Source organism: Aplidium turbinatum, chromosome 3 (assembly GCF_918807975.1).
Source record: "Aplidium turbinatum chromosome 3, kaAplTurb1.1, whole genome shotgun sequence".
Classification (NCBI taxonomy): domain Eukaryota; kingdom Metazoa; phylum Chordata; class Ascidiacea; order Aplousobranchia; family Polyclinidae; genus Aplidium; species Aplidium turbinatum.
Window position 1 is genome coordinate 12275647 of NC_137474.1, and position 26783 is coordinate 12302429.

The 26783-nt window shown below is 38.3% G+C and overlaps 1 protein-coding gene and 1 pseudogene across 1 annotated transcript; both read left to right on the top strand.

Annotated features, from left to right (window-relative positions):
• On the top strand, positions 1-8387 carry LOC145766551 (intelectin-1a-like; annotated as a pseudogene).
• A 6603-nt stretch (positions 8388-14990) lies between these two features.
• LOC145767253 (intelectin-1a-like) lies at positions 14991-18946 on the top strand. Its single transcript, XM_082579042.1, has 3 exons — positions 14991-15370; positions 15838-16475; positions 18446-18946. Exons 1-3 carry the CDS (start codon positions 15124-15126, stop codon positions 18674-18676), a joined length of 1116 nt encoding a protein of 371 aa, XP_082435168.1. The 5' UTR covers positions 14991-15123; the 3' UTR covers positions 18677-18946.
• Positions 18947-26783: the final 7837 nt, after the last annotated feature.

The window sequence follows — 26783 nt, forward strand, 5'->3', positions numbered from 1 at the left end:
ATGGGTGATGACAAGATATCAAACTCAGCAGAAAGTTTCCGGAAGACCGCAAAACGACGATCAAATTCATTGTCTAGTCTAGTGCAGATATCATATTGGTGTAGGCTACTTCTCAATTGTCATCATCTGGGGTGCTATATTTTCGAGTGTTGGAAAGTGTGTTGTGATATTCAGATTGAGCTGGCAAGAACACAGTTTTAGCTTCCCCCTGAATGCCTTCACTGTTGAGTACATTTTGTGAGCAATAGCGCCCTTCCCTTGAAGTCTGGTGTTCAATTCATTCTTATTTTCAAACAGAACAACTAAAAACGCCAGATTTGATAGCAATTCGGAATTTCTGAGTTGAGGATGTTCTGCTGTATTCTTTTCTTTATCTCCAAAAACCGTAATATTTCCGTTTTCAGGTCGGAACATAACATGCTTGTCACTTGGCCAAAAACCGAAAACAAAGAACTAAAGAATAACTAACAGTCCCTATTATTTGACATAGTAAGCAAGTAGTGGGGGATTGCGGCAGAGTGTGGCCGCGGGCCATATTATAATGTAAAGACCGGAAACTGTCTGCGGGCCGCTCAAAATCCCGTCGCGGGCCGGGTCCGGCCCGCGGGCCGTATGTTGCCCGCCCCTGGGCTATAGGCTACAGTAGTGACTTCGTCTGCATTGCACGAAAGCCTTGCAATGTTCAAAATTATTTTAGTTTTTGTTCTGATTTGTTGTTTGGTGGAACATATTGTTTCACAGTCAGATCCGTGCAATACGTTTTGCGGAAGAGCAGCAGTTTCTGTGCCGAACACCCTTAAAGGACACTCCGGACCCCCCGGGAAACGTGGGGCTAAGGGTGAGCCAGGTGTCGACTGCAGCGTCATTGATGGGGCAGTTTGCAACAGAATTCGTCAGTTGCAAAGTCAACTTGGTAAATTAATATTGAAATTAAACTTTATAGTTTTATTGTAGGCCTACAATAGATTATTCTGTTTGAAGGAGGCTAAAATTTGGCTTCAGTCTGCTTGGAACCGGCTCCCGTACACAAACGTGCGTACCCAGCTACAGTAGGCTATAATCAACCTAAGGCTAAGTTTGCAGTTTATGTCACAAAAAACCAATGGGTGTTGTAAAACTTTTGATACTCTCTTCTGGTTGTTTGCGGTTGATTGATCTTGCGTTGCTCGGTGCACAGTCGACATGTTGGCTTGTCCGTGGGTATAGGATAGATAAAAAGAAATAATAATTCAACTGATGGCTGGTTATTTTTGAAAAATGTAGGCATATGCAAAAGAAATAAAAATTCAAAGCAGAAATGTTCAAACTTTTGACAATATTATAATGTCTGATTTTATACTTCTCTATCGAACACACCTATTGCGTTTGACGTAAGTCTGTGCAGTCGCAAACGCTGTGTACAAAGCCTGTAAAACTTAGGTTAAAGTAGGGTGTTTAATTATGTGATGAAGCATTTGTTGATGTTATATCATGTAGAATTGTAGATCCTTGATAAACGAAACTCAACCATAACACTGGTCAACAATTTACCAAACCTTGTTAACTTTGGGGACGAAAAAAGTAGACTTTTAAGTAAATGCGAGATGCCAAATGCCGTATGTAATTTGTAATCTGATTAATTATGGTTTAAAATATGTTTTTTTTTTCATTTTTGAGTGTGGAACGAAACGTTGACTCAATTTACTTCATATCAGAATATCACGTGTCGAGTCACATGACTGAAATCAGCTGAATCGCGAATGAACATGTCACGCATGATTGCGTACCTTTTCGACTAGTGGGTAATGTTAAAGTGCCTACCGATTATTATGTTTTACACTCAAGGTTTCCATGATTTTGTCTGATATTTAGATCTGTCTCTGGAGATGACTTTAGATTGATTGATTGAAACATTGTCACCTTTACAAATTTAACAAACAAAAGCGCAGTTAAAAACGCATTGCTTCATATGTTAATCCAATGCGTTAATACAGCGTGCAAGCGAGAAAGTTTTGCAAAATCCGATAAAATTTAAATGTTTTTTTTTTGAGGGGTGTCAGAGGCATGTGACCAAGTGTCCCCCTGAATCTGCTATTGATAAGGAAGAGATTTGAAAGAAAAGACTTTCATAAATTTATTGATACTTATTTATGAAAATCAGCTTAATTTAGTTGTGTCTCAAAATCTTTCAACGGCAAAAGAACTTGAAAAAAGCAACGCGTATTCTTGGGAGAGCTTGACATCGTTTTATGAGTCTATAGGACAAAGGATCTAACTTATTCTTTTACTCCCCAATGTTGGCGATTTTTTATTTCTTGACTTTACTGACAAGTCACTGTAGAATATTTATAGTCTTTAGTCTCGTTTTAAACAACCCACAAATCTTCTGGTTTATTTGTTGGACGTCGGATGATCAGTCATTGTATGTTTTTTTCTCAGTTATGGTGTGTTTTTTTCTCAGCGTCACACTCAGAAAGAAATAAGAAACCTAAGTTTACTCAAAACGTGGTCTAACCGCAGAAAAGCGATATTTTACTTTAAAAAAATACTGTAGGCCTAATAGTTATTTTCTCCATAAATCAACTCAAACATGTTCTTAAAAAGCTAAAATGTCTATCAACATTAACAGGCCTCTACTGTTTACCACGGATTTGAGGAGGCATGTTTTTTCATTAAGAAAACAATGTGTTTTTCCTAGGTTCCAGCCAAAGCTGTTCACAAATCAAGCAAGATTACCCAAACAGTGGTGATGGTTTGTACAAGATTCGAGATCTGGATGAAAACGACTACAATGCTTACTGTGACATGACAACAGATGCAGGAGGATGGACTTTGGTCGCATCTATCCATGAAAATAACATTGGACAAGGAAGCCAAGGAAAATGCACTACTGGAGATAGATGGTCCAGTGAGCAGGGTAACAGTGCAGCAAGGTTGAACGGAGATGGAAATTGGCAAAACCTAAACATTTTTGGAATTGTCACAGCCGCCACAAGTGATGATTACAAAAATCCTGCTTAATTCGAAATGGAAGCAAGAGATGTCATGATCTGGCAAGTTCCAAACAACACGCCACTTCGACATTTCAATACATCTTCATATCTGAAATATCGTACGACCAATGGATTCCTCCCTCAATACGGAGGAAATTTGTTTCATCTTTATAATGATTATTATCCAATAAAATCTAACGTTTACAACTTCCCTGATGATAATGGTCCCGCTATCCCTGTTGTGTTTGATCGAGGAGACAGTGGAATACTTCTCCAGCACTTCCCTCCTAATGCCAAACCAGAAATCGAACCTGGATACATTCAGGTATGCGATGTTTCAAAAACAGTAAGGTACCCTTCCCTAATAAGGCCCGCCTTTTTGATTTTGTCGCAAATTGATCATGAAAAAATCGGGTACCAATGTGTGTTTTATTGTGTTTTAGCATCATTAAAGCACTTCTTTAGAATGATTTTAATAACATATTGACCACAGTTTTAAAATTATAGTTGATTTGCTAATTACTTCTGAGTGGGCCTAAAAGGGCACCATTGCCTTAATAAGGCCAGCCTTCTAAACTCAATTTTTGAACCATAAATTGCGGGGGGGAAAACAATACACAACATCAAAACAGTGAAAAATCCCAAAAACAATTTAGTTACCATAGTTTATCACAGAAAGAAATGTTAGACTTCACGTAGTGAGTTCATGTAAGTTCTTTTCCAATCAATCGTAAGTTCGTGCAAACAAGGTTTTTTTTCAATCACAAGTTCAAATAAATTTCTTCAAAGAAATTCTTTTTCAAAAGTAAAACATTTACATATCACAATCAGGGCATATAAATTCCTCATCATCTTTTGTTAAACCAACACAGTCTTGATGGTTGCCTACCATATTTTACAACTTTCACGTTGCCTCATGTCGGAGACTGTATTTTCTAAACATACCGAGCAACACCAATCTCCTACACTTGGACGTTTTTACATATTTACTGTTTTCCCCTTTCGTTTTGCCTTTTCTCTCCCTTTTCCATACGTGTCAAACAGAGACATCGATACAGTTGTTGCTCGATAATTAATGCTCCTTTTTCTTTGCCCCCGCTTCTTGCTTAGGCTATTTGCTGACGGTGTAGCCATATTGCTATGACATGGTGTTGATATGGGAGGCTGCGTTGAAATCCCATAACTTGTTGATGGTTGAGGAGAGATCCCATGACTTGTTTATATTTGTAGAGACATCTCATGACTTGTTAACGGTTATTGAGACATCTTATAACTTGTTGATATTTGTGGAGACAATCATGACTTGTTGACGGTTGTGGAGACATCCCACAACTTGTTGGGTGCTGTGAAAACATGTCATGACTCGGTGATGGCAGCTGAGATTGGTCACCGACTGTATGGTCTATGTTGGTGACGTCACTTGGAGCAAAGACATGGTCAGCAGTAGTCTTGTTATCAAATGGAAAAATTCCAAATCCTAATGAAAGCGAAACCCAATTTTTGCGAAACAGGTAAGTTATTTTGTGCCCTAACCACATGGTGGTGGTGTTTTGATCTGAGGTTGTGCTTGTTAGCTGCCAGTTAGGGAGTATCAACTGCACTGTCTTTCTCCTAACAGCCCTTACAAGCCTACAATTGAATGCCAAGGATACCTGCCCTAATAAGGCCCATGGCTGATTTTGATGGGCCTTGTTAGGGCAACTCTTCACAACAGTGGCGTAGCCAAGGGGGGGGTTTTGGGGGTTACAACCCCCCCCCTTTGGCACGCGTGTGACGTCACGATATTGAGAATGATGCTTTCAGTCTAAAAAAAATGCCTAATTTTAAACAAAATTGCATTAAAAGAGCGAGTTTTGCCAATACCAAACATTCAAACATCTCAGCCAGGAATTAGCAACAAGAAAACACAGAGACTTAGCTTTTTTTTCCGAAAAATGCCGAAGAAAACATGATCTTATCCTTTTGCTATGCTACCGGACAGCACCATTTTACAGGAATATTCGTACCCACATTTTTGTTGAAAATGCTCTCAGAATGCACCAAATTCAAAGTAATTTTTCAAAATTTCTGGGGGAGGCCCCCCAGACCCCCCGCCGTTGGGTGCTCAAAACCCCCCCCCTTTCAAAATTCCTGGCTACGCTACTGCTTCACAATCAGTTTAACGTAAACTACCTAAATACACTATCCAAGAAAGGTCAATATGTCAATACATGTTGAAACTTTAGACCCTTTAGCATATCCTGAAACTCTAACAAAGGTAGAAAACAAACAACACTTGCGGAAACACGCCGATAGATTAAGTACTGAACAAAATTTTACTCCTGCAAGATAGCTTTCAGAAATTTACAACTAACTCTGCTGGCATGTGGTTTCTTCTAAGAAACCAAATTACTTTTCTGTTTATTCACATGATTATCGCAGCCAATTAGATTACTACAGCTGTTCCTCGCTTGCTTTGGTTTTCCAGAAATGAAAGGGTGGGCCTTATTTAGGCACGGGCCTTATTTGGGAAGAGAACCTTATTTGTTTAAAGTCAAAACCAATTAGCTTTAATCGCGTGTTGCATGCATGTAGTAATTTTACTTGAGATCATTAAGTTTACGATAAAAATTGACGTTTTTAGCGTCCTCTACTTTGCCAGTATAGCCTATAGGGAAAATAAAAACCTCAAGAGCGAAGAGTGAAAAACTTATAAGTAAAGACCAGAGAACTAACTACAGACCATCTTATGTTTGAATACCTTTTTTGCAATGTCCCAGCTGAAAAGCATTGTCACGATACTTTATATCTTTTACCTGGAAAGAGACTTGGAAAGGATTAATGACGTAGTTTAATGGAATATCAAGGAAAAACAGTCAATTAAATGGTCGAATAGTTCTACTATTGAGATGATAAATAAAAATTCTTGAAGGACTTTAACGAATGGCTCAACACTTCCAACAAGTAATCAAAGTAACAATGAACAGCAATAGATTCCAATGCTTGTAACTCTTATAATCGACTTCAACTTAATTCACTCACAGCTTCTCATATAACTCTAATCTCGATCACAATTAATAAGCACCAAGTCTCATCTACACGTATTTAATAACTGCAACTTCAATTCAACTCTCAACAATGATCTCACGATAATCTTTACATCAATTACCAACTACAATAATTTATGCAAATTACGCCACTATTTATAGCAGGTTTGTTTGGTCTAGTAACTTCGAGAAGGTACAATGTTACATCAAGAACTCATTGTTTTGGCCAAGTTTTACTACACGTAAACATTTTTGTGACGTCACAACAACCTACATCTGGCAAATTGTGAGAAGCAAACTGGAAAAGCTTCCAGACTTGCACACACGCAGAAACTTCTAGAAACACGTCACATATGAGGATTTCGCAATCAAAGGTCACTATAGAACAGTAACCGATAATACACAGTACGCTCGGTCAAGACATAATGTAGCCTGTCGTAAGGCTTCGCATATTGATTGTGACCAGTGCCGGTCTTAGGGTATTTCGGGCCTTGTGCGGAATATGCTTTGCGGGCCCCAATGACAATGATCCAATTCAGTAGCGTAGCTAGGTATTTTGAAAGGGGAGTGAGGTGGTTTGACGGTCGGCGGGCAAAGCCTGACGGCGTAATCGCCGAAGGCGACACCCAAAGGCGGGGGGTTTGTGGGGCTCCCCAAAAATTTTTTTAAAAATTACTTTGAATTTGGGGCATTTTGAGAACATGTTCAACAAAAATTTGGGTATGAATATTACTGTAAAATGGTGCTGTCCGGTGGTAGGCTATAGCAAAAGGATAAGATCATGCTTTCTTTGGTATTTTTCAGAAATAAGGCTATGTCTTTATGTTGAATTTTAATGCAACGCATTTCATACCCTGAAATCGGAGTAACAAAATCAAATTTCGACCTATTTCGTCCCCTGAAAAGATCGAGAGAATTTTGAAATGTTTGCGACAATTCCGATCAGCGACTTCGGCTCTGTTGTTTTTTTTCTCGATCTTTTTAGGGTACGAAATGTTCAGGGGACGAAATAGGTTGCATCCGTTGAGTCTCTATGTTTTCTTGTTGCTAATTTCTTTGTTGAATTCACTTGTTAAATTTTTCCATTGGAAATGACAAAATTACTGCATTTTCTGAGTAAATTGCGGGCCCCCTAATTTGCGAGCCCTGTGCAATCGCACGGTTTGCACACCCCAAAGACCGGCACTGATTGTGACATGCATGATCTAGTATGCTACTGGAAAGTTTCAAGACATATTGCTAGCACATCGTCTCATCATAATTTGTCTTAGCGTGTTGCCAGCAATGCAAAAAAAATTTTTCCGATAATTGAGCCAGCAGTCCAATATTTATTAAACTAAAGAGGTATTTGTTAAGAAAGTACTCGATTGAGCAAAATCTACTCTATAGTACACAAGTGTGGCATCGGGCTGGGAAATTTTCGAAAAGTTTTGATTTATGGGAAAAGTCACTCTGAGTCAACGTTTGATCATTTGTGTTGGTTACAAATGTAGTTTAGTCTTATAAATTTAAATTAAATTCATAATGTCATTCAAAATAGTAAACAAAAATGCAATCATTACTTTTGCCCATCACGTTTCACAACCATAAATACTGCTGCTATAATAATTAATATAGCAGAGTTTAAGAAAAATAGTGGGAGCGAAAATTTTCGAAAGGTGACATGTGATCAAAACGAAGTTTTGTTTGAAACTATTTTTTTGATTGAAACAAAACAAATTTATATCGTAAGTAAGATGATCCAAAACGGAAAACTAACAAAATTTTTCCAATAAAAAAACTTAAGTCGAAAGGAAACAAATTAAAGCAAGAAAAACTGTGCTTCGAAACGAAGTTGCATTATTGTTCAAAATCATTAGTTGATGCTAAATCTTTAATTTTAATGCGCTATTTTTAGTTCCGTGCAATAAACCAATACAAAGATGCCTTCGCGCTCTGTCCTGGAATAAGAAACAAGCCTACTTTCAAACATCCATCACAGTCATGCCTTGGTTCTGCTGGACAAACAGAATCAAATGTATATTGTGGAGATTTTGCTGGATTCGTTCACAACGGTTATGCCATTGGTGAAGGATGGAGTGCTGACGAAACAATGATTACTTCAACGTTTCTCATCTTTTATCGATAAGATGTTGATATGAACAGTTTGCAAAATATGATTAATAAACATGCAAAGCTGTCATCTCGTGAAATGTAATCAGCAATATTCCGTGTTCTTGATTAATATAATGCCTGCAAAGAAGTTTGCAGCCAATTTGTTTGACTTGATGATTCACACAACTGGAGAATGAAATACCTCAGCTTTGTCAAAATGTGGACTTTCTTTGCTACGGCATAAAGCTCACGACATCATTTTTCACGTTCCTCATTTCTTCTTCTTCTGGCTTCAATTGCACAATGTACGGTATGAATTTTCAATTTCCACAGTGGCTTGTTATGCTCATTAGGCACCATCTTCTTTTAATCCAAATGGCAGGCAGTCAGTTTGTAAAACACAGATTTTGCTTGATTCACAATTTAACGCCAGATGAACTTTGAATGCCTTAAACAAAAAGTAACATCAATACAATACAAGGAAATTTTACGCAAAAACTAATTTTCAAGGTAAGGTAGACGGTTTTAGACGGAATTTTCCGCATTTTTTAGACGGCTTAGAATGTACTATTGTATCCTGAAATCAAAGCTGAAGTTGAAATTAAAATTTACTCCTTTCCCCAATAAGCACTTTTCACCTGATATCTTTATTTTGACCTTGATAGATTAATTCAACTGATAACTTGATTCAGGTACCGTATGTGCAGATATGCATGCATGCATGGTTTTGTGACAAAGCGGCTGTTCTGAGATATCCATGCTTTAGTTTAAACCTTCTTGTATCACGATGCATAAATGTATCTTGCACAAACCGTCTACATCAGTGGTTCCCAAACTGTGGTGCATGTGCCACTAGTGGTACTCGAAAGTCTTCTCAGTGTTAGCCAGAAACTCATGTCAGTTGGCAATATTTAAAGTAAAATAATAGAATTAGCACAAATTTTCAAATTAGCCTGCACAATGTGCATTATTGTGTCATAATTAATTTTATTCTTGAAGGAATTGAAGAGCATATGACGCATCACAAAGGTTAGTGATTCTCAAAGCTTTTTCGTTGCGACGGTTTCGAAAAAGTTTGTTGGATTTGCGACGCACCGAGATATAGGAATTTCAGTCATTTTTATTTGTTTGTGTTTTCATCCTTGGTTGGTTGGTTTTGAATCTTTATCCTCGGACTGACAAAGCCTAGATAGGTTATTCCTGGTAGTTTCGCATACTTGTAGACATGTAGGTAGAGGCTCTTGACGCAGGGCCGGTTATCGAGATTGGCAGAGTGAAGTTTTCCGATTGTTGAAGTGTTGTTGCCGGGAATTATTCCATTCACTGGGTGCCGCTGAATGAAGAGCAGTCCTTAGAATGCGTTGCTCGAACGCACACCCCGAGAGTCGAACCAGCGCCATATGATCTTGAGCCGGACGCGTAACCACTGAGCTAACGGGGCGGACGGAGAGATCCTTCATTTGTCTCTCGGTGAAATGAATTAGAATTGCACTATGTGATACCACAATCAATTGCTACAGTTTCGTGATAATGAGTTCGTATGCAATATGCACAATTGCACATGCCAGAGAATAATGATATCTGTAGGAGTTTTATTACCACAATTGATTTTAGATTAAAAAAGAATCATTGTGCGACGCCTTTGAAAGACTAAAACATCGCACATCGCGACACACAGTTTGAGAACTTCTGACCTAGGTTGTCTAACAGAAACGTCAAATCTTTTCAGCTTTTAAAGGCATACTAAAGGAAAATTTCAAACCGGAATTAAGCATTAAAATGAGTAAACTGAACATTCAAGAATACATTTCAAAAACAATTACCCAAAAAAATTTGTTTTCAATGGCGCTGGCAAGGCCCAAAGTCCAGTGTTTCATTTATTTTCATTTTTTTCAAAATGACCAAAACGTGCAAACACAGCTCAAGAATACGTCATAAAGTCCAGCAATAACAAAAGCCACGTTACCACATCTGATGTTTTGAGCAAACTGTCTGCTGTTTTGATGTTGAAATGTGCTGTTTTGATGTACATACATACATAGCCTACAGTCAAATCGCCCGCAGTAACAATTATTGCGTGATCGGTTGATTGCTAGACTTTATGACGTAGACTTTATGACGTTCTTTACAGTCGCACGCTTCGTTGCTCAGGCCAATCTCGTTTTGAAAGCTCTGACAAAAGCACGCGCACAATGGTGGTCAGACCGCAATGGGGCAAAATTTTATTGAAAATCGTTTTATGGTAGCATGTTAAACACAAAGAACGTGGAAAATCGCCAAGTCAGGTTTTTCCTTTAATACCCCTTTAATATTGCTACTGATGGTAGCAGTCAGTGGCGTAGCCAGAAAAAAAAAAGGGGGGGGGACAAATATTTAATGAATTGAAGAGAACGAGAAAGTGTTTGATTTAAGCCATCGCCATCTGATGTGCAGTGGCGTATCCTGGTGGGTTGAGCAAGGAAGCAACGAAAGTGGTGGGTGTGGAGGTAGAGCGTGCCGAAGGCACGCGTATTCTAGGGAGGTCCGGGGGCATGCTCCCCCGGAAATATTTTTGCAAAATTACATTTAAATAATGGATTATAGCGCTTTCTGGAAACACTTTTAGGGTAATATTTCTATGAAATTTATTAGCAGATAAACAGCTATATTAACTTATTAAAGGTAGCTTTTACACACGAACGGGCAAAAACTGCAGCTAAAATTAGAGAACACCAAAAACTCAGCTACACAAAAACTCATTAACTACACAAAAACCCAACAGAGTAAGCCATTCTGAAATTGCTTCCACAAATTGCTTCATATTATCTGAATTAGTTAAAAGAAACGTAAATCGCGTAAATTTTGCGCGATTTACAATTTGCAAAATTTATTGGTGTCTTTCTGTGTGTCTAAAACAAGTCCTTGGGGATGTTAATAGCCAGATGTCTTGGAAAACGTTATAAATTTCTACAATTTTTATTATATTTTCAACAAAGGGCTCAACTTCGAAATCCAAAGTTAAAAATTTGAGGGGGGGGCCATGGCCCCTTTCGCCTCCCCCTGGCTTCGCCTATGGTAGCAGTAGGCCTATGTAGTGCAACCTATTTATTGGACTTGTACTTATGTGACAGCTAGACAGCTTAATTACATATTTAGTCTAATTTTAACAACTGTTTTGTCTTAGAGTCCTGTGCTGATAGTCGTTGAACGTTCTTGTCTTTTCATTGTGTATTTTTGGATTTTCTGGATATACTGTAGGACTGTAGGTGGTACGCGAACACGGTATGAAACTGCTTAATGGTACGTGCATAGAAAAAGTTTTGAAATCGCTGGTTTACATCAATGAGTTGCGTCAACTACTGCCGCCTACAAGCCCTACAGGTATTAGTATTGGCAGACGTGCGACGACAACACCCCTTGACCCCTGGGTACAATGATGGCAAGGAGTGATCAGGATACACAGTCTTCAATGCTCCACGTTCTATAGTTTATTTCGAATTCCAGGTGCGAAGACGAAATGCATCGCCATATCCACAATGTTAGCAAGCAGAACTGAACTCAGTGAAAGGAATACAAAACAGAAATAAGCAAAGGTCGACCGATCCAACATCGAAGTTAAGCCATGATCGTTTTCAACCGGCCACAAAATGAAACCACTAACTAACAACACCAGGACTAAAACTAACAATACTAAAGCCAGAAGCTAGCAATACTAATTAATGCACAAGTGGTTGCACCTGCTTAAGAACCCTGTTTTAATCATAGGTGGATCGCTCAAAGCATTTCTAATCAAGATACACAGATTACAAAGCGGTAGGTTAAGGCAAGTCCCATGCTTGATCCAAGCATCTGGGAGATGAAAAGATAAGGTTCTCATTGTACTAAGCCTTCGCACTAACGAGAATTGGTTGGTCAGTTCGTTTCTCTCGGGCGCCTCTAGAGGTGAGCGGTGTTTGTCAACAACCATCATAAGTCGGAGTCGAATAAGGATTGCATGATTGGAAAGCGAGCGCTGCGCCATCTCATTACACAAAAAGAACGCAAAATTACGTACATATGTGTATCGAGATTCTGATTGCAAGAATACGATTAATTATTGTGCGCCAGGATTTCAAATTCTAACAGTGATAGGAAACAACAAGAACGTTGTAAGGAAACGAAAATGACTTGCAGCAAACTTAGAGGCTGTGCACTGTGCAGGCTTCACAACAGCAATGAGCATGAGAAGCGACAAATGTGAAAGTAAAAAATGACGTGAGCAGAGCTTGCAGGAGCTACAGACACCCCGTAAGAAGGAAAACGGTGCGAGCCGTTTGACTGTTGATGAGATGTGCGTACTATTACTAATTACAGTACAACGATACGACAGTACTGAGTTGAAACGGTGCAAAACGGTGAACACGACTAATAGAAAGCGGGGTCTGATCCCCCCGCAAGGCGAGAGAGCTAGCAGTTCCTCTGTTTCCAGTAAAGCGGCTGGTCGGCTCCAACAGTTGGGAGAGGGAGAGGTCTCTTGCGGCGGACATCCAGCAAAAAAGCGGACATCCGACCAGCAAAAAATTAGCGGACATCCGACCAGCAAAAAATTACTCATCAAGATCACTTCATGATCATTTTTTCTACACTTGAAAATGAAGTTTTTGATCAATGATGTCGCAAAAAAATTGCCTTTCCAGAGCTCTCACCACTCGGCTATGCAGCCGACTACAATAAGTTAGTGACTGTTGCTAATAGGCCTATCAATCGTTGTCGCAGTTTGCTTAGAATCGCAACGTCACACTCAAAGCCGAGGATAATTACAGTTCTGATAAAATCACAAAATGTGCAATTAGTTTTATGCTTTTTATTTGAAAAAAAAATAACACCTTTGAACTGCATTATTTTTCACCAAATTTTTGTCTGATATGGAACGCTTTTATTTGTGTAACTAAGTATTATAAACTTTCTTTGAGTTATATCAATGTTGATTGCACCATTTACCCATCTGGCAACCTTGATAATGTTGTCTGCTATCAAAAACGTTTAGAAGTTAGCGGTTCAGATAAACAGCTCCAAGCGAAAATACAAAGCTATACAAAAAAGAGGCAGCATATATTTTTACATTTAATATGTTTGTTTATACACAGACAGTAAACAATTCTTGGTCTGGTTCAGGTGAATACAACCTTTTAGGTATTGTCGGCCGTAGTGTGTGTTTTTTTAAAATACGTCGGCCAGTGAGTTTTACGTATTTTTATAAGTTTTCGATAGTATAGGAAAAGGAGTTATTCAACTAATGACTCCCTTGGTCTTGCATGTGGGCAGAAAAAACTGCAAAGTCAAATATCTCCGCTAATACCATTAATCTTATTTGAGACTCCTTTTGAAAACGCTGCTTCGCAGACGTAACTGCTTCCAAAAGGAACGAGAGTTTTTCTTGCCAGTTCTCTTAGCATGGGATATTTCCATGTGCCAAGCAAATCTTCTTCGTATTTGAACCCGCTTCAATAACTGCTCGTTATTTTTTAACTCCAACAGCTCCATCTGGAGATGAAATTGACAACTCTCGATTTCCACCAAATGTTGAAAAGCAACGGGTGTTAATGTTTTTGAAATCTTTTCAAAGTCTTGAAAGGGATTGATAAAATCTTGCAACACCGCATCAAAAACTTAAGAGTTCAATAGAAATAGTGTCAGCTTGAATTTCATTGCTGCCAATTAGAGCCGTCAGTTGTTCAAAATGGAAAAAAAATACGCTGCTGGAGATCAGTACTGCACGAAAATCCAGTACTGTTTTGTACATGAGTCAAACTGTTGTAACTTTTTCTTGCAGACTTTTATTCAGATTGTTAAGCATTGTGACTCTTGTCTTTTGCGTTCCTCTCATTTTGCTTCAATTTAGGCTAGCATGGCCGCCAAATCCTATATTTCAAACGACTTGTGGAAGGCCGCACATTTTTTAAATAACGGCTGCATGTTGTGCACTGCTTGCTGGTTGATTTGCTGCAATAAACTACTTTACATGACCAAAGTCGGTTATAGAGTCCAGTTTTTTAGCACCGCCAGTCTAAACTTTTTTAACATCCAAAATTGCATAAAAATGCAAATGTGTTTTTAAAATTCACAAAACAGAATTGTGAACAAAGTTGAATCATTTTTTATCATAGGACTGCGTCAACATACAGTATATACGGAAGTTGACTTATTTATTATAAATTAGTCATTATGACTAACACAGTAAACTTTTTCAATTTTGAAATGGCAACACTGACCGAATTAGATTGAAACATGGCGACCAAGATTGAAACTTCAAATCGACTTTTCTTGGACACGTATCATGTTAACAGTAACTTTATCTTAGTAATTACCTCTTATTACTATGTTTCTGTCTAGAAAGTAAACTTCAATTTTTAAGTGCCCATCATGCCCATCTCTATCTATAGCATGAATTGCATCTGGCAGATTAGAAAAAAACACAAATTTTTAATGCGGTCACGGGTAGGATATAAGAAGCAGTTTTGACTGTTATCTTGGGCCGCAGGTTGCCCACTCTTAGTTTAACTGCTAAACATTCAGTTATAAAAGTCGTTATATTTTATATAAAAACTAACGTTTGAAAAACGACTAAACTTTTGCCAATTACCGTATATTGCAATATCTATTTGCTAGGCTTCCTGGTGGTAATGCGTAACTATAATACGGAAGTGTGGGGTTGCTTCTTTTACTTGTTTTCATCACTGGAAACTCGCAATAACACAGGATAGTTCTACAATCATTCAAGACAGTGCTGTTAGATCTATCATTTTTGATGTTAGTGTGATATTAAATAACGTTAAAAGTGTTAAAACTAAGACCTTGTTAGCGTTAAGTGAGAACTCAACTCCTACGCAAGTTATTTTAAAATGAAGAGTCAGATTGCATTAGTTGATGATCTGTTGGTAATTGGTTCTTTTCAAATCTTAGAAAAGCAGAAATATATTTCACCCAGTAGGCTTTACTTAGGCAAAAGCACACTAGTACTAATCAAAGTGTTGTGACTTGTGCCAGGCCAATAGAAAAGTCTAGCAAAAGTAATGCTGAATTTCGCTTTGGTATGTCTCTTGGTTTGCGCTGCTGTGGAACATTGTGCTTCGCAGTTAGACCCATGCAACAAGTTTTGTGGAAGGGAACTACCTTCTGTATCTAACCCCCTTAAAGGGAATCCAGGTCCTCCTGGGAAGCGAGGGGCTAAGGGTGAGCCATGCTCACCTCATCATTGTGATTGCAGCGTTTCTAGTGGATCAGTTTGCGACAAGATTTGTCAACTACAAGCCCAAATAGGTAACTCGTGTACTGCATTGAAACTGAATAAATTCAATTAATAAACAATTAAAATTTGAGTTATTCTGGTATATGCACTAATCTGTAACTAATATGCATGTGATCACATTTTATTTAGTTATCTTTGTATCAGATCCAGATTTAAGGGGGAGGGGCAGAGGGTGCAGGTGCCCCGGTCTCCCTTTTAAAGGGCCCCCAACGTGGAAAAAAATTGATTTTGTGTTTTTTTTTCATCCTTTGAAGTTTCTGCAAAATGCTGTGCAGTGCTGGGTAGATGTAAAGGTCGGCGGCGTGAAATATTTTTTTGTACGGGTGCCCCCCGATCCCGCCCTGCTCTGTATCAAGCAATTTGTTAATAAAATGTAATGCTGAAAAAAAATCGATTTGTTTTGACAAGTATTGTGGTGATTTTAAGTAGGTTTCGAACACAGTTTATTGTATAAAATTTTGGTCCCGTTTTTTTACAGATTCTATCAATGCAAACAAAGCAAGCCAAAGCTGTTCACAAATCAAACAAGATTCTCCAAACAGTGGTGATGGTTTGTACAAGATTCGAGATCTGAATGGGAACGATTACAACGCTTATTGTGACATGACAACAGATGCAGGAGGATGGACTTTGGTCGCATCTATCCATGAAAATAACATTGGACAAGGAAGCCAAGGAAAATGCACAACTGGAGATAAATGGTCAAGTGAGCAAGGTAACATTGCAGCAAGGTTGAACGGAGATGGAAATTGGCAAAACCTAAACATTTTTGGAATTGTCACAGCCGCCACAAGTGATGATTACAAAAATCCTGCTTATTTCGAAATGGAAGCAAGAGATGTCATGATCTGGCAAGTTCCAAACGACACGCCACTTCGACATTTCAATACATCTTCATATCTGAAATATCGTACGACCAATGGATTCCTCCCCCAATACGGAGGAAATTTGTTTCATCTTTATAATGATCATTATCCAATAAAATCTAACGTTTACAACTTCCCTGATGATAATGGTCCCGCTATCCCTGTTGTGTTTGATCGAGGAGACAGTGGAACACTTCTCCAGCATTTCCCTCCTAATGCCAAACCACAAATCGAACCTGGATACATTCAGGTATGCGATGTTTTAAAAACAGTGTTTGTTTAAAGTCAAAACCAATTAGCTTTAATCGCGTGTTGCATGCATGTAATAATTTACTTGAGATCATTAAGTTTACGATAAAGTTGACGTTTTTAGCGTCCTCTACTTTGCCAGTAGCCTACAGGGTAAACAGTAGCCTACAGGGTAAATAAAAACCTCAAGAGCGAAGAGTGAAAAACATATAAGTAAAGACCAGAGAACTAACTACCGACCATCTTATCTTTGAATACCTTTTTTGCAATGTCCCAGCTGAAAAGCATTGTCACGATTCTTTCTATCTTTTACCTGGAAAGAGACTTGGAAAAGATTAATGACGTAGTTTAATGGGATATCAAGGAAAAGCAGACAATTAAATGGTCGAATAGTTCTACTATTGAGATGATAAATAAAAATTCTTGAAGGACTTTAACGAATGGCTCAACACTTCTAATAAATAATCAAAGTAACAGTGAACAGCAATAGATTCCAACGCTTGTAACTTTTATAATCGACTTTAACGTAATTCACTCACAGCTTCTCATATAACTCTAATCTCGATCACAATTTATAAGCACCAAATCTCATCTACACGTATTTAATAACTGCAACCTCAATTCAACTCTCAACAATCATCTCACTTCTTCACATCAATTACCAACTACAATAATTTATGCAAATTACGCCACTATTTATAGCAGGTTTGTTTGGTCTAGTAACTTCGAGAAGGTGGAAAGTTACATCATAAGAACTCATTGTTTTGGCCAAGTTTTACTACACGTAAACATCTTTGTGACGTCACAACAACCTACATCTGGCAAATTGTGAGAAGCAAACTGGAGAAGCTTCCAGACTTGCACACACGCAAAAACTTCTAGAAATACGTCACATGTGAGGATTTCGCAATCAGAGGTCATTATAGGACAGTAACCGATAATACAGTAACACATCGTATAAGAATGTTACAATTAAAACAGTACGCTCGGTCAAGACATAATGTAGCCTGTCGTAAGGCTTCGCATATTGATTGTGACATGCATGATCTATAGTATGCTACTGGAAAGTTTCAAGACATATTGCTTGCACATCGTCTCATCATAATTTGTCTTAGCGTGTTGCCAGCAATGCAAAGTTGTTTTTTTTTGCGATAATTGAGCCAGCAGTCCAACATTCATTAAACTAAAGAGGTATTTGTTAAGAAAGTACTCGATTGAGCAAAATCTACTTTATACACAAGTGTAGTATCGGGCTGGGAAATATTCGAAAAGTTTTGATTTATGGGAAAAGTCACTCTGACCCAACGTTTGATCATTTGTGTTGGTTACAAATGTAGTCTAGTCTTAGTTTTAGTCTAGTCTTATATATTTAAATTAAATTCATAACTGCAGGACACTTAAAGGCATGCCTGAAGGTGGACACGAAGATTGGCTTCCTTGCCTTCCTGTCCACTTAATCTAAATCTTCAACCACCGGGTGTAAGCCTGGATACGACAAACAAAAAAAAATTCATAATGTCATTCAGAGATACTTTGAATGCAAATCACAACGCCAACGCACAGCTCTTATTGCATTAATTGAGATTTGTTTTTTTACTGTGATGCAAATCATTAATATTAAAATAGTAAACAAAAATGCAATTATTACTTTTGCCCATCACGTTTCACAACCATAAAAACTGCTGCTATAATATGGCAAAGTTTGAGAAAAATAGTGGGAGCGAAAGTTTTTGAAAGGTGTCATGTGATCAAAACGAGGTTTTGCTTGAAGCTATTTTTTTGATTGAAACAAAACAAATTTATATCGTAAGTAAGATGATTCAAAATAAAAAACTAACAAAATTTTTCCTATAAAAAACTTAAGTCAAAAGGAAACAAAGAAGACAAAAACTGTGCTTCGAAGCGAAATTGCGATATTGTTCAAAAGCATTAGTCGATGCTAAATCTTTAATTGTAATGTGATATTTTTAGTTCCGTGCAATTAGCGTACACAAAGACGCCTTCGCGCTCTGTCCTGGGATAAGAAACAAGCCTACTTTCAACTCTCCATCACAGTCATGCCTTGGATCAGCTGGACAAACAGAATCAAATGTATATTGTGGAGATTTTGCTGGATTGGTCCACGAAGGTAGCGCCATTGGTGAAGGATGGAGTGCTGACGAAACAATGATTACTTCAACGTTTCTCATCTTTTATCGATAAGATGTTGATATGAACAGTTTGCAAAATATGATTAATAAACATGCAAAGCTGTCATCTCGTGAAATGTAATCAGCAATATTCCGTGTTCTTGATTAATATAATGCCTGCAAAGAAGTTTGCAGCCAATTTGTTTGACTTGATGATTCACACAACTGGAGAATGAAATACCTCAGCTTTGTCAAAATGTGGACTTTGCTGCGGCATACAGCTCACGACATCATTTTGCGCGTTCCTCATTTCTTCTTCTTCTGGCTTCAATTACACGATGTACGGTTTGAGTTTTCAATTTCCACAGTGGCTTGTTATGCTCATTAGGCACCATCTTCTTTTAATCCAAATGGCAGGCAGTCAGTTTGTAAAACACAGATTTTGCTTGATCCACAGTTTAACGCCAGTTGAACTTTGAATGCCTTAAACAAAAAGTAACATCAATACAATACAAGGAAATTTTACGCAAAAACTAATTTTCAATTTAAGGTAGACGGTTTTAGACGGAATTTTCCGCATTTTTTAGACGGCTTAGAATGTACTATTGTATCCTGAAATCAGAGCTGAAGTTGAAATTAAAATTTACTCCTTTCCCCAATAAACACCCTTCACCTGATATCTTTATTTTGACCTTGATAGATTAATTCAACTGATAACTTGATTCAGGTACCGTATGTGCAGTTATGCATGCATGCATGCATGGTTTTGTGACAAAGCCGCTGTTCTGAGATATCCATGCTTTAGTTTAAACCTTCTTGTATCACGATGCATAAATGTATCTTGCACAAGCCGTCTACATCAGTGGTTCCCAAACTGTGGTGCATGTACCACTAGTGGTACTCGAAAATCTTCTCGGTGTTAGCCAGAAACTCATGTCAGTTGGCAATTGTTAAAGTAAAATAATAGAATTAGCGCGAACTTTCAGATTAGCCTGCACAATGTGCATTATTGTGTCATAATTAATTTTATTCTTGAAGGAATTGAAGAGCATATGACGCATCACAAAGGTCAGTGATTCTCAAAGCTTTTTCGTTGCGACGGTTTTGAAAAAGTTTGTTGGATTTGCGACGCACCGAGATATAGGAATTTCAGTCATTTTTATTTGTTTGTGTTTTCATCCTTGGTTGGTTGGTTTTGAATCTTTATCCTCGGACTGACAAAGCCTAGATAGGTTATTCCTGGTAGTTTCGCATACTTGTAGACATGTAGGTAGAGGCTCTTGACGCAGGGCCGGTTATCGAGATTGGCAGAGTGAAGTTTTCCGATTGTTGAAGTGTTGTTGCCGGGAATTATTCCATTCACTGGGTGCCGCTGAATGAAGAGCAGTCCTTATAATGCGTTGCTCAAACGCACACCCCGAGAGTCGAACCAGCGCCATGTGATCTTGAGCCGGACGCGTAACCACTGAGCTATCGGGGCGGACGGAGAGATCCTTCATTTGTCTCTCGGTGAAATGAATTAGAATTGCACTATGTGATACCACAATCAATTGCTACAGTTTCGTGATAATGAGTTCTTATGCAATATGCACAATTGCACATGCCAGAGAATAATGATATCTGTAGGAGTTTTATTACCACAATTGATTTTAGATTAAAAAAGAATCATTGTGCGACGCCTTTGAAAGACTAAAACATCGCACATCGCGACACACAGTTTGAGAACTCTCACCTAGGTTGTCCAACAGAAACGTCAAATCTTTTCAGCTTTTAATATTGCTACTGATGGTAGCAGTCAGTGGCGTAGCCAGAAAAAAAAAGGGGGGGGCAAATATTTAATGAATTGAAGAGAACGAGAAAGTGTTTGATTTAAGCCATCGCCATCTGATGTGCAGTGGCGTATCCTGGTGGGTTGAGCAAGGGAAGCAACGAAAGTGGTGGGTGTGGAGGTAGAGCGTGCCGAAGGCACGCGTATTCTAGGGGATCCGGGGGCATGCTCCCCGGGAAATATTTTTGCAAAATTACACTTAAATAATGGATTATAGCGCTTTCTGGAAACACTTTTAGGATAATATTTGTATGAAGTTTATTAGCAGATAAACAGCTATATTAACTTATTAAAGGTAGCTTTTACACACGAACGGGCAAAAACTGCAGCTAAAATTAGAGAACACCAAAAACTCAGCTACACAAAAACTCATTAACTACACAAAAACCCAACAGAGTAAGCCATTCTGAAATTGCTTCCACAAATTAGTTAAAAGAAACCTAAATCGCGTAAATTTTGCGCGATTTACGATTTGCAAAATTTATTGGTGTCTTTCTGTGTGTCTAAAACAAGTCCTTGGGGATGTTAATAGCCAGATGTCTTGGAAAACGTTATAAATTTCTACAATTTTTATTATATTTTCAACAAAGGCCTCAACTTCGGAATCCAAAGTTAAAAATTTGAGGGGGGCCATGGCCCCTTTCGCCTCCCCCTGGCTTCGCCTATGGTAGCAGTAGGCCTATGTAGTGCAACCTATTTATTGGACTTGTACTTATGTGACAGCTAGACAGCTTAATTATATTTAGTCTAATTTTAACAACTGTTTTGTCTTAGAGTCCTGTGCTGATAGTCGTTGAACGTTCTTGTCTTTTCATTGTGTATTTTTGGATTTTTTGGATATACTGTAGGACTGTAGGTGGTACGCGAACACGGTATGAAACTGCTTAGTGGTACGTGCACAGAAAAAGTTTTGAAATCACTGGTTTACATCAATGGGTTGCGTCAACTACGCTGCACAGGTATTAGTATTAGCAGACGTGGCGTGTTGTATGTCGAGACGCTTGCTCATATATGGCCGTCCGTGCGACGACAACACCCCTGGGCACAATGATGGCAAGGGGTGATCAGAATACACAGTCTTCAATATTCCACGTTCTACAGTTTATTTCGAATACCAGGTGTGAAGACGAAATGCAGCGCCATAACCACAATGTTAACAAGCAGAACTGAACTCAGTGAAAGGAATACAAAGCAGAAATAAGCAAAGGTTGACCGATCCAACATCGAAGTTAAGCCATAATCGTTTTCAACCGGCCACAAAATGAAACCACTAACTAACAACACCAGGACTAAAACTAACAATACTAAAGCCAGAAGCTAGCAATACTAATTAATGCACAAGTGGTTGCACCTGCTTAAGAACCCTGTTTTAATTATAGGTGGATCGCTCAAAGCATTTCTAATCAAGATACACAGCTTACAATGCGGTAGGTAAAGGTAAGTCCCATACTTGATCCAAGCATCGGAGAGATGAAAAGATAAGGTTCTCATTGTACTAAGGCTTCGGCACTAACGAAAGTTGGGTGGTCAGTTCGTTTCTCTCGACCGCCTCTAGAGGTGAGCGGTGTTTGTCAACAACCAGCATAAGTCGGGAGTCGAATAAGGATCGCATGATTGGAAAGCGAGCGCTGCGCCATCTCACTACACAAAAAGAACGCAAAATTACGTACATATGTGTATCGAGGTTCTGATTGCAAGAATACGATTAATTATTATGCGCCAGGATTTCAAATTCTAACAGTGACAGGAAACAACAAGAACGTCGTAAGAAAATGGAAATGACTTACAGCAAACCTAGAGGCTGTGCACTGTGCAGGCTTCACAACAGCAATGAGCATGAGAAGCAACAAATGTGAAAGTAAAAAATGACGTGAGCAGAGCTTGCAGGAGCTACAGACACCCCACAAGAAGGAAAACGGTGCGAGCCGTTTGACTGTTGATGAGATGTGCGAACTATTACTAATTACAGTACAACGATACGACAGTACTGAGTTGAAACGGTGCAAAACGGTGAACACGATTAATGGAATAGCGGGATCTGATCCCCCCGCAAGGCGAGAGAGCTAGCAGTTCCTCTATTTCCAGTAGAGCGGCTGGTCAGTTCCAACAGTTGGGAGAGGGAGAGGTCTCTTGCAGCGGACATCCGGCCAGCAAAAGAGCGGACATCTGGCTAGCAAAAAATTAGCGGACATCCGGCCAGCAAAAAATTACTTATCAAGATCATTTTTTCTAAACTTGAAAATGAAGTTTTTGATCAATGATGTCGCAAAAAAAGTTACTGTAGGCAACCTGGTTAAAGGTAGTTGGTATTAACTACTTTTAAATGCTGCTTTTAACTACTCGATTGCTGGCCTAATAAGTTAGTTTTTGTTTGTCGTATCCAGGCGTACACCCAGTGGGTGAAGATTTAGATTAAGTGGACGGGAAGGCAAAGAAGCCAATTTTCGTGACCTCCTTCAGGCATGTCTTTAAGTGTCTTGCCAGAGAAACCTGAGCGGTGTCGAACCGGCACCCCTTTGATTGCCGTTCCAGAGCTCTCACCACTCGGCTATGCAGCCGACTATAAGTTAGTGACTGTTGCTAATAGCCCTATCAATCGTTGTCGTAGTTTGCTTAGAATCGCAACGTCACACCCAAAGCCGAGGATACAATTACAGTTCTGATAAAGTCACAAAATGTGCAATTAGTTTTATGCTTTTTATTTGAAAAAAAACACACCTTTGAACTGCATTATTTTTCACCAAATGTTTGTCTGGTTTATATGGAACGCTTTTATTTATGTAACTAAGTAAAAGTAATAAACTTTCTTTGGGTTATATTAATGTTGATTGCACCATTTACCCATCTGGCAACCTTGATATTGTTGTCTGCTATCAAAAACGTTTAGAGGTTAGCGGTTCAGATAAACCGCTCCAAACGAAAATACAAAGCTATACAAAAAAGAGGCAGCATATCTTTTTTTACATTTAATATGTTTGTTTATACACAGACAGTAAACAATTCTTGGTTTGGTTCAGGTGAATACAACATTTTAGCTATCGTCAGCCGTAATGTGTGTTTGTTTTAAATACGGCGGCCAGTGAGTTTTACGTATTTTTATAAATTTACGATAGTATAGGAAAAGGAGTTATTCAACTATAATGACTCCCTTGGTCTTGCATGTTTGCAGATAAAACTGCAAAGTCAAATATCTCCGCTAATACCATTAATCTTATTTGAGACTCCAGATTGCCGTCTAACAATCTAGTTCGGAGCTGGTTCTTGACTTTTAAAAATGCTGCTTCGCAGACGTAACTGCTTCCAAAAGGAACGAGAGTTTTTCTTGCCAGTTTTATTAGCATGGGATACTCGATTGCACGTTTCCATGTGGTAAGCAAATCTTCTTCGTATTTGAACCCGCTTCGATAACTGCTCGTTATTTTTCAACTCCACCAGCTCCATTTGGAGATGAAATGGACGGTAACGACTAGAACATCACACAAGTAAGGCGAAAGAGCCACGCAGCTTGAGTCCTGTCTTTGTCATGAGTTACCAAGGGGGGGTGGGGGACTTGTATACCGGGGACTGGTATACAAGTCCCCTCCCACCCCCCTTGGTAACTCATGACAAAGACAGGACTCAATGGACATGGCTCTTTTGCCTTAGTTGTGTGATGTTCTAGTCGTTATCGAAATGGACAACTCTCGATTGCCACCAAATGTGGAAAAGCAACGGGTGTTAATGTTTTTGAAATCTTTTCAAAATCTTGAAAGGAATTGAAAAAATCCTGCAACACCGCCTCAAAAACTTAAGAGTTCAATAGAAATAGTGTCACCTTGAATTTCATTGCTAGCAATTAGAGCCGTCAGTTGTTCAAAATGGAAAAAAAATACGCTGCTGGAGATCAGTACTGCACGAAAATCCAGTACTGTTTTGTACATGAGACAAACTGTTGTAACTTTTTCTTGCAGACTTTTATTCAGATTGTTAAGCATTGTGACTCTTGTCTTTTGCGTTCGTCTCATTTTGCTTCAATTTAGGCTAGCATGGCCGCCAAATCCTATATTTCAAACGACTTGTGGAAAGCCGCACATTTTTTAAATAACGGCTGCATGTTGTGCACTGCTTGCTGGTTGATTTGCTGCAATAAACTACTTTACATGACCAAAGTCGGTTATAGAGTCCAGTTGTTTAGCACCGCCATTCTAAACTTTTTTAACATCCAAAATTGCATAAAAATGCAAATGTGTTTTTAAAATTCACAAAACAGAATTGTGAACAAAGTTGAATCATTTTTTATCATAGGACTGCGTCAACATACAGTATATACGGAAGTTGACTTATTTATTATAATTTAGTCATTATGACTAACACAGTAAACTTTTTCAATTTTGAAATGGCAACACTGACCAAATTAGATTGAAACATGGCGACCAAGATTGAAACTTCAAATCGACTTTTCTTGGACACGTATCATGTTAACAGTAACTTTATCTTAGTAATTACCTCTTATTACTATGTTTCTGTCTAGAAAATAAACTTCAATTTTTAAGTGCCCATCATGCCCATCTCTATCTATAGCATGAATTGCATCTGGCAGATTAGAAAAAAATACAAATTTTTAATGCGGTCACGGGTAGGATATAAGAAGCAGTTTTGACTGTTATCTTGGGCCGCAGGTTGCCCACTCTTAGTTTAACTGCTAAACATTCAGTTATAAAAGTCGTTATATTTTATATAAAAACTATCGTTTGAAAAACAACTAAACTTTTGCCAATTACCGTATATTGCAATATCTATTTGCTAGGCTTCCTGGTGGTAATGCGTAACTATAATACGGAAGTGTGGGGTTGCTTCTTTTACTTGTTTTCATCACTGGAAACTCGCAAGAGCACAGGATAGTTCTACAATCATTCAAGACAGTGCTGATAGATCTATCATTTTTGACGTTAGTGTGATTTTAAATAACGTTAAAAATGTTAAAATTAAGACCTTGTTAGCGTTAAGTGAGAACTCAACTCCTACGCAAGTTATTTTAAAATGAAGAGCCAGATTGCATTAATTGATGATCTGTTAGTAATTGGTTCTTTTCAAATCTTAAAAAAGCAGAAATATGTTGTATAATTTTGGAATTTTTTTTTAGTCCTGGGCAAAGATCAAAACCCTAACCTTAATCCTAACTCTAACCCTTCCTAACTTTAATCCTAACTCTGGCAACAACTGAGCTGATTATAACCATGGCAACAAGTGTGTAAAAATAGCCATTTTGTTATATTTTTTTTGCTCCAAGTTTAGTTCTAAGCCGCAAAATTCGAAAACTTCAAGGTGGAGGAAGCAACAAAAAGTAAATGCAGGTGAATAGTTAAACTGATAGGTAATAAATTTATATTGTCTTATTTAAATTCGTGCCTGCTTTAACGATTACCGCAGTTGAAAACTCCAGAATTTAGCAAATGCTACTGTTGACTGCTGAGGTCATAAATACGATGCAGATTAGTATACTTTGTATGTATCACTGCACTACATTATTTTCTATCTGTTTGTGTAGAAATCCTACCCCAATCAAGGAACTTCAAACATCCTCCGAAACCAGGCAACAATGAGCGACTTGGCAGTCGTGACACCCCCCTTTCAAAGGTTAATATGCTTGCCTGTGGCAGCAGGGGACCTGGAGCCACCGGAAACACATAGGCTTAACAAAGTCGGCGTTGCAGCAGTATTCATCATCTTTGTTTAATTTTCCAAAAAATGAATATATACGGTCTTATAGTATTGGCGATTCCATGTAGCTTTATGATTTTTAAATGTTATAGTGAAATGTTTACGTTACGTTTTATCAATGTTTGCATAATTTTCCTTACCATATACTCAATTGGAAGGGGCTATTTTTCCACACTTAATGCCATGGTTACAATCAGGTGTTGCCAGAGTTAGGATTAAAGTTAGGAAGGGTTAAGGTAAGGGTTAGAGTTAGGAATAAGATTAGCGTTTTCATCTTTGCCCAGGACTAAAAAAATTTACAAAATTCAAGTTTTTGTTTTCAACAGCTTTAAACTTTTCTCAAATTAAGGCAGAATTCCTTATCTGGCAACACTATTGAGGTAATTATTACACTATATGGTGTAAATATAGCCACAGCTTACTCAATTTTGTGCTGAGTACCCGTAAAAGTTGTTACATGAAACAGAAAGACGTTTAGATGTTATCTTTTGTCGATTTTTGTTTCAGCGGTAGTAACCCTCTTAAGGCCCATGCCGTTTTTCAGTCGGAAGTCCCCTTCTCTGTAGTCCTGGACCCCTTAGGCAAAATCACACTAGTACTAATCAAAGTGTTGTGACTTGTGCCTGGCCAATGGAAAAGTCTAGCAAAAGTA

Bases quoted from the DNA above. Each gene is read 5' to 3' on its own strand.
- LOC145767253 (XM_082579042.1), top strand. From the start codon at position 15,124: ATGCTGAATTTCGCTTTGGTATGTCTCTTGGTTTGCGCTGCTGTGGAA. The intron at 15,371-15,837 runs GTAACTCGTGTA...GTTTTTTTACAG, and splicing joins TCAACTACAAGCCCAAATAG to ATTCTATCAATGCAAACAAA. The intron at 16,476-18,445 runs GTATGCGATGTT...TGATATTTTTAG, and splicing joins TCGAACCTGGATACATTCAG to TTCCGTGCAATTAGCGTACA.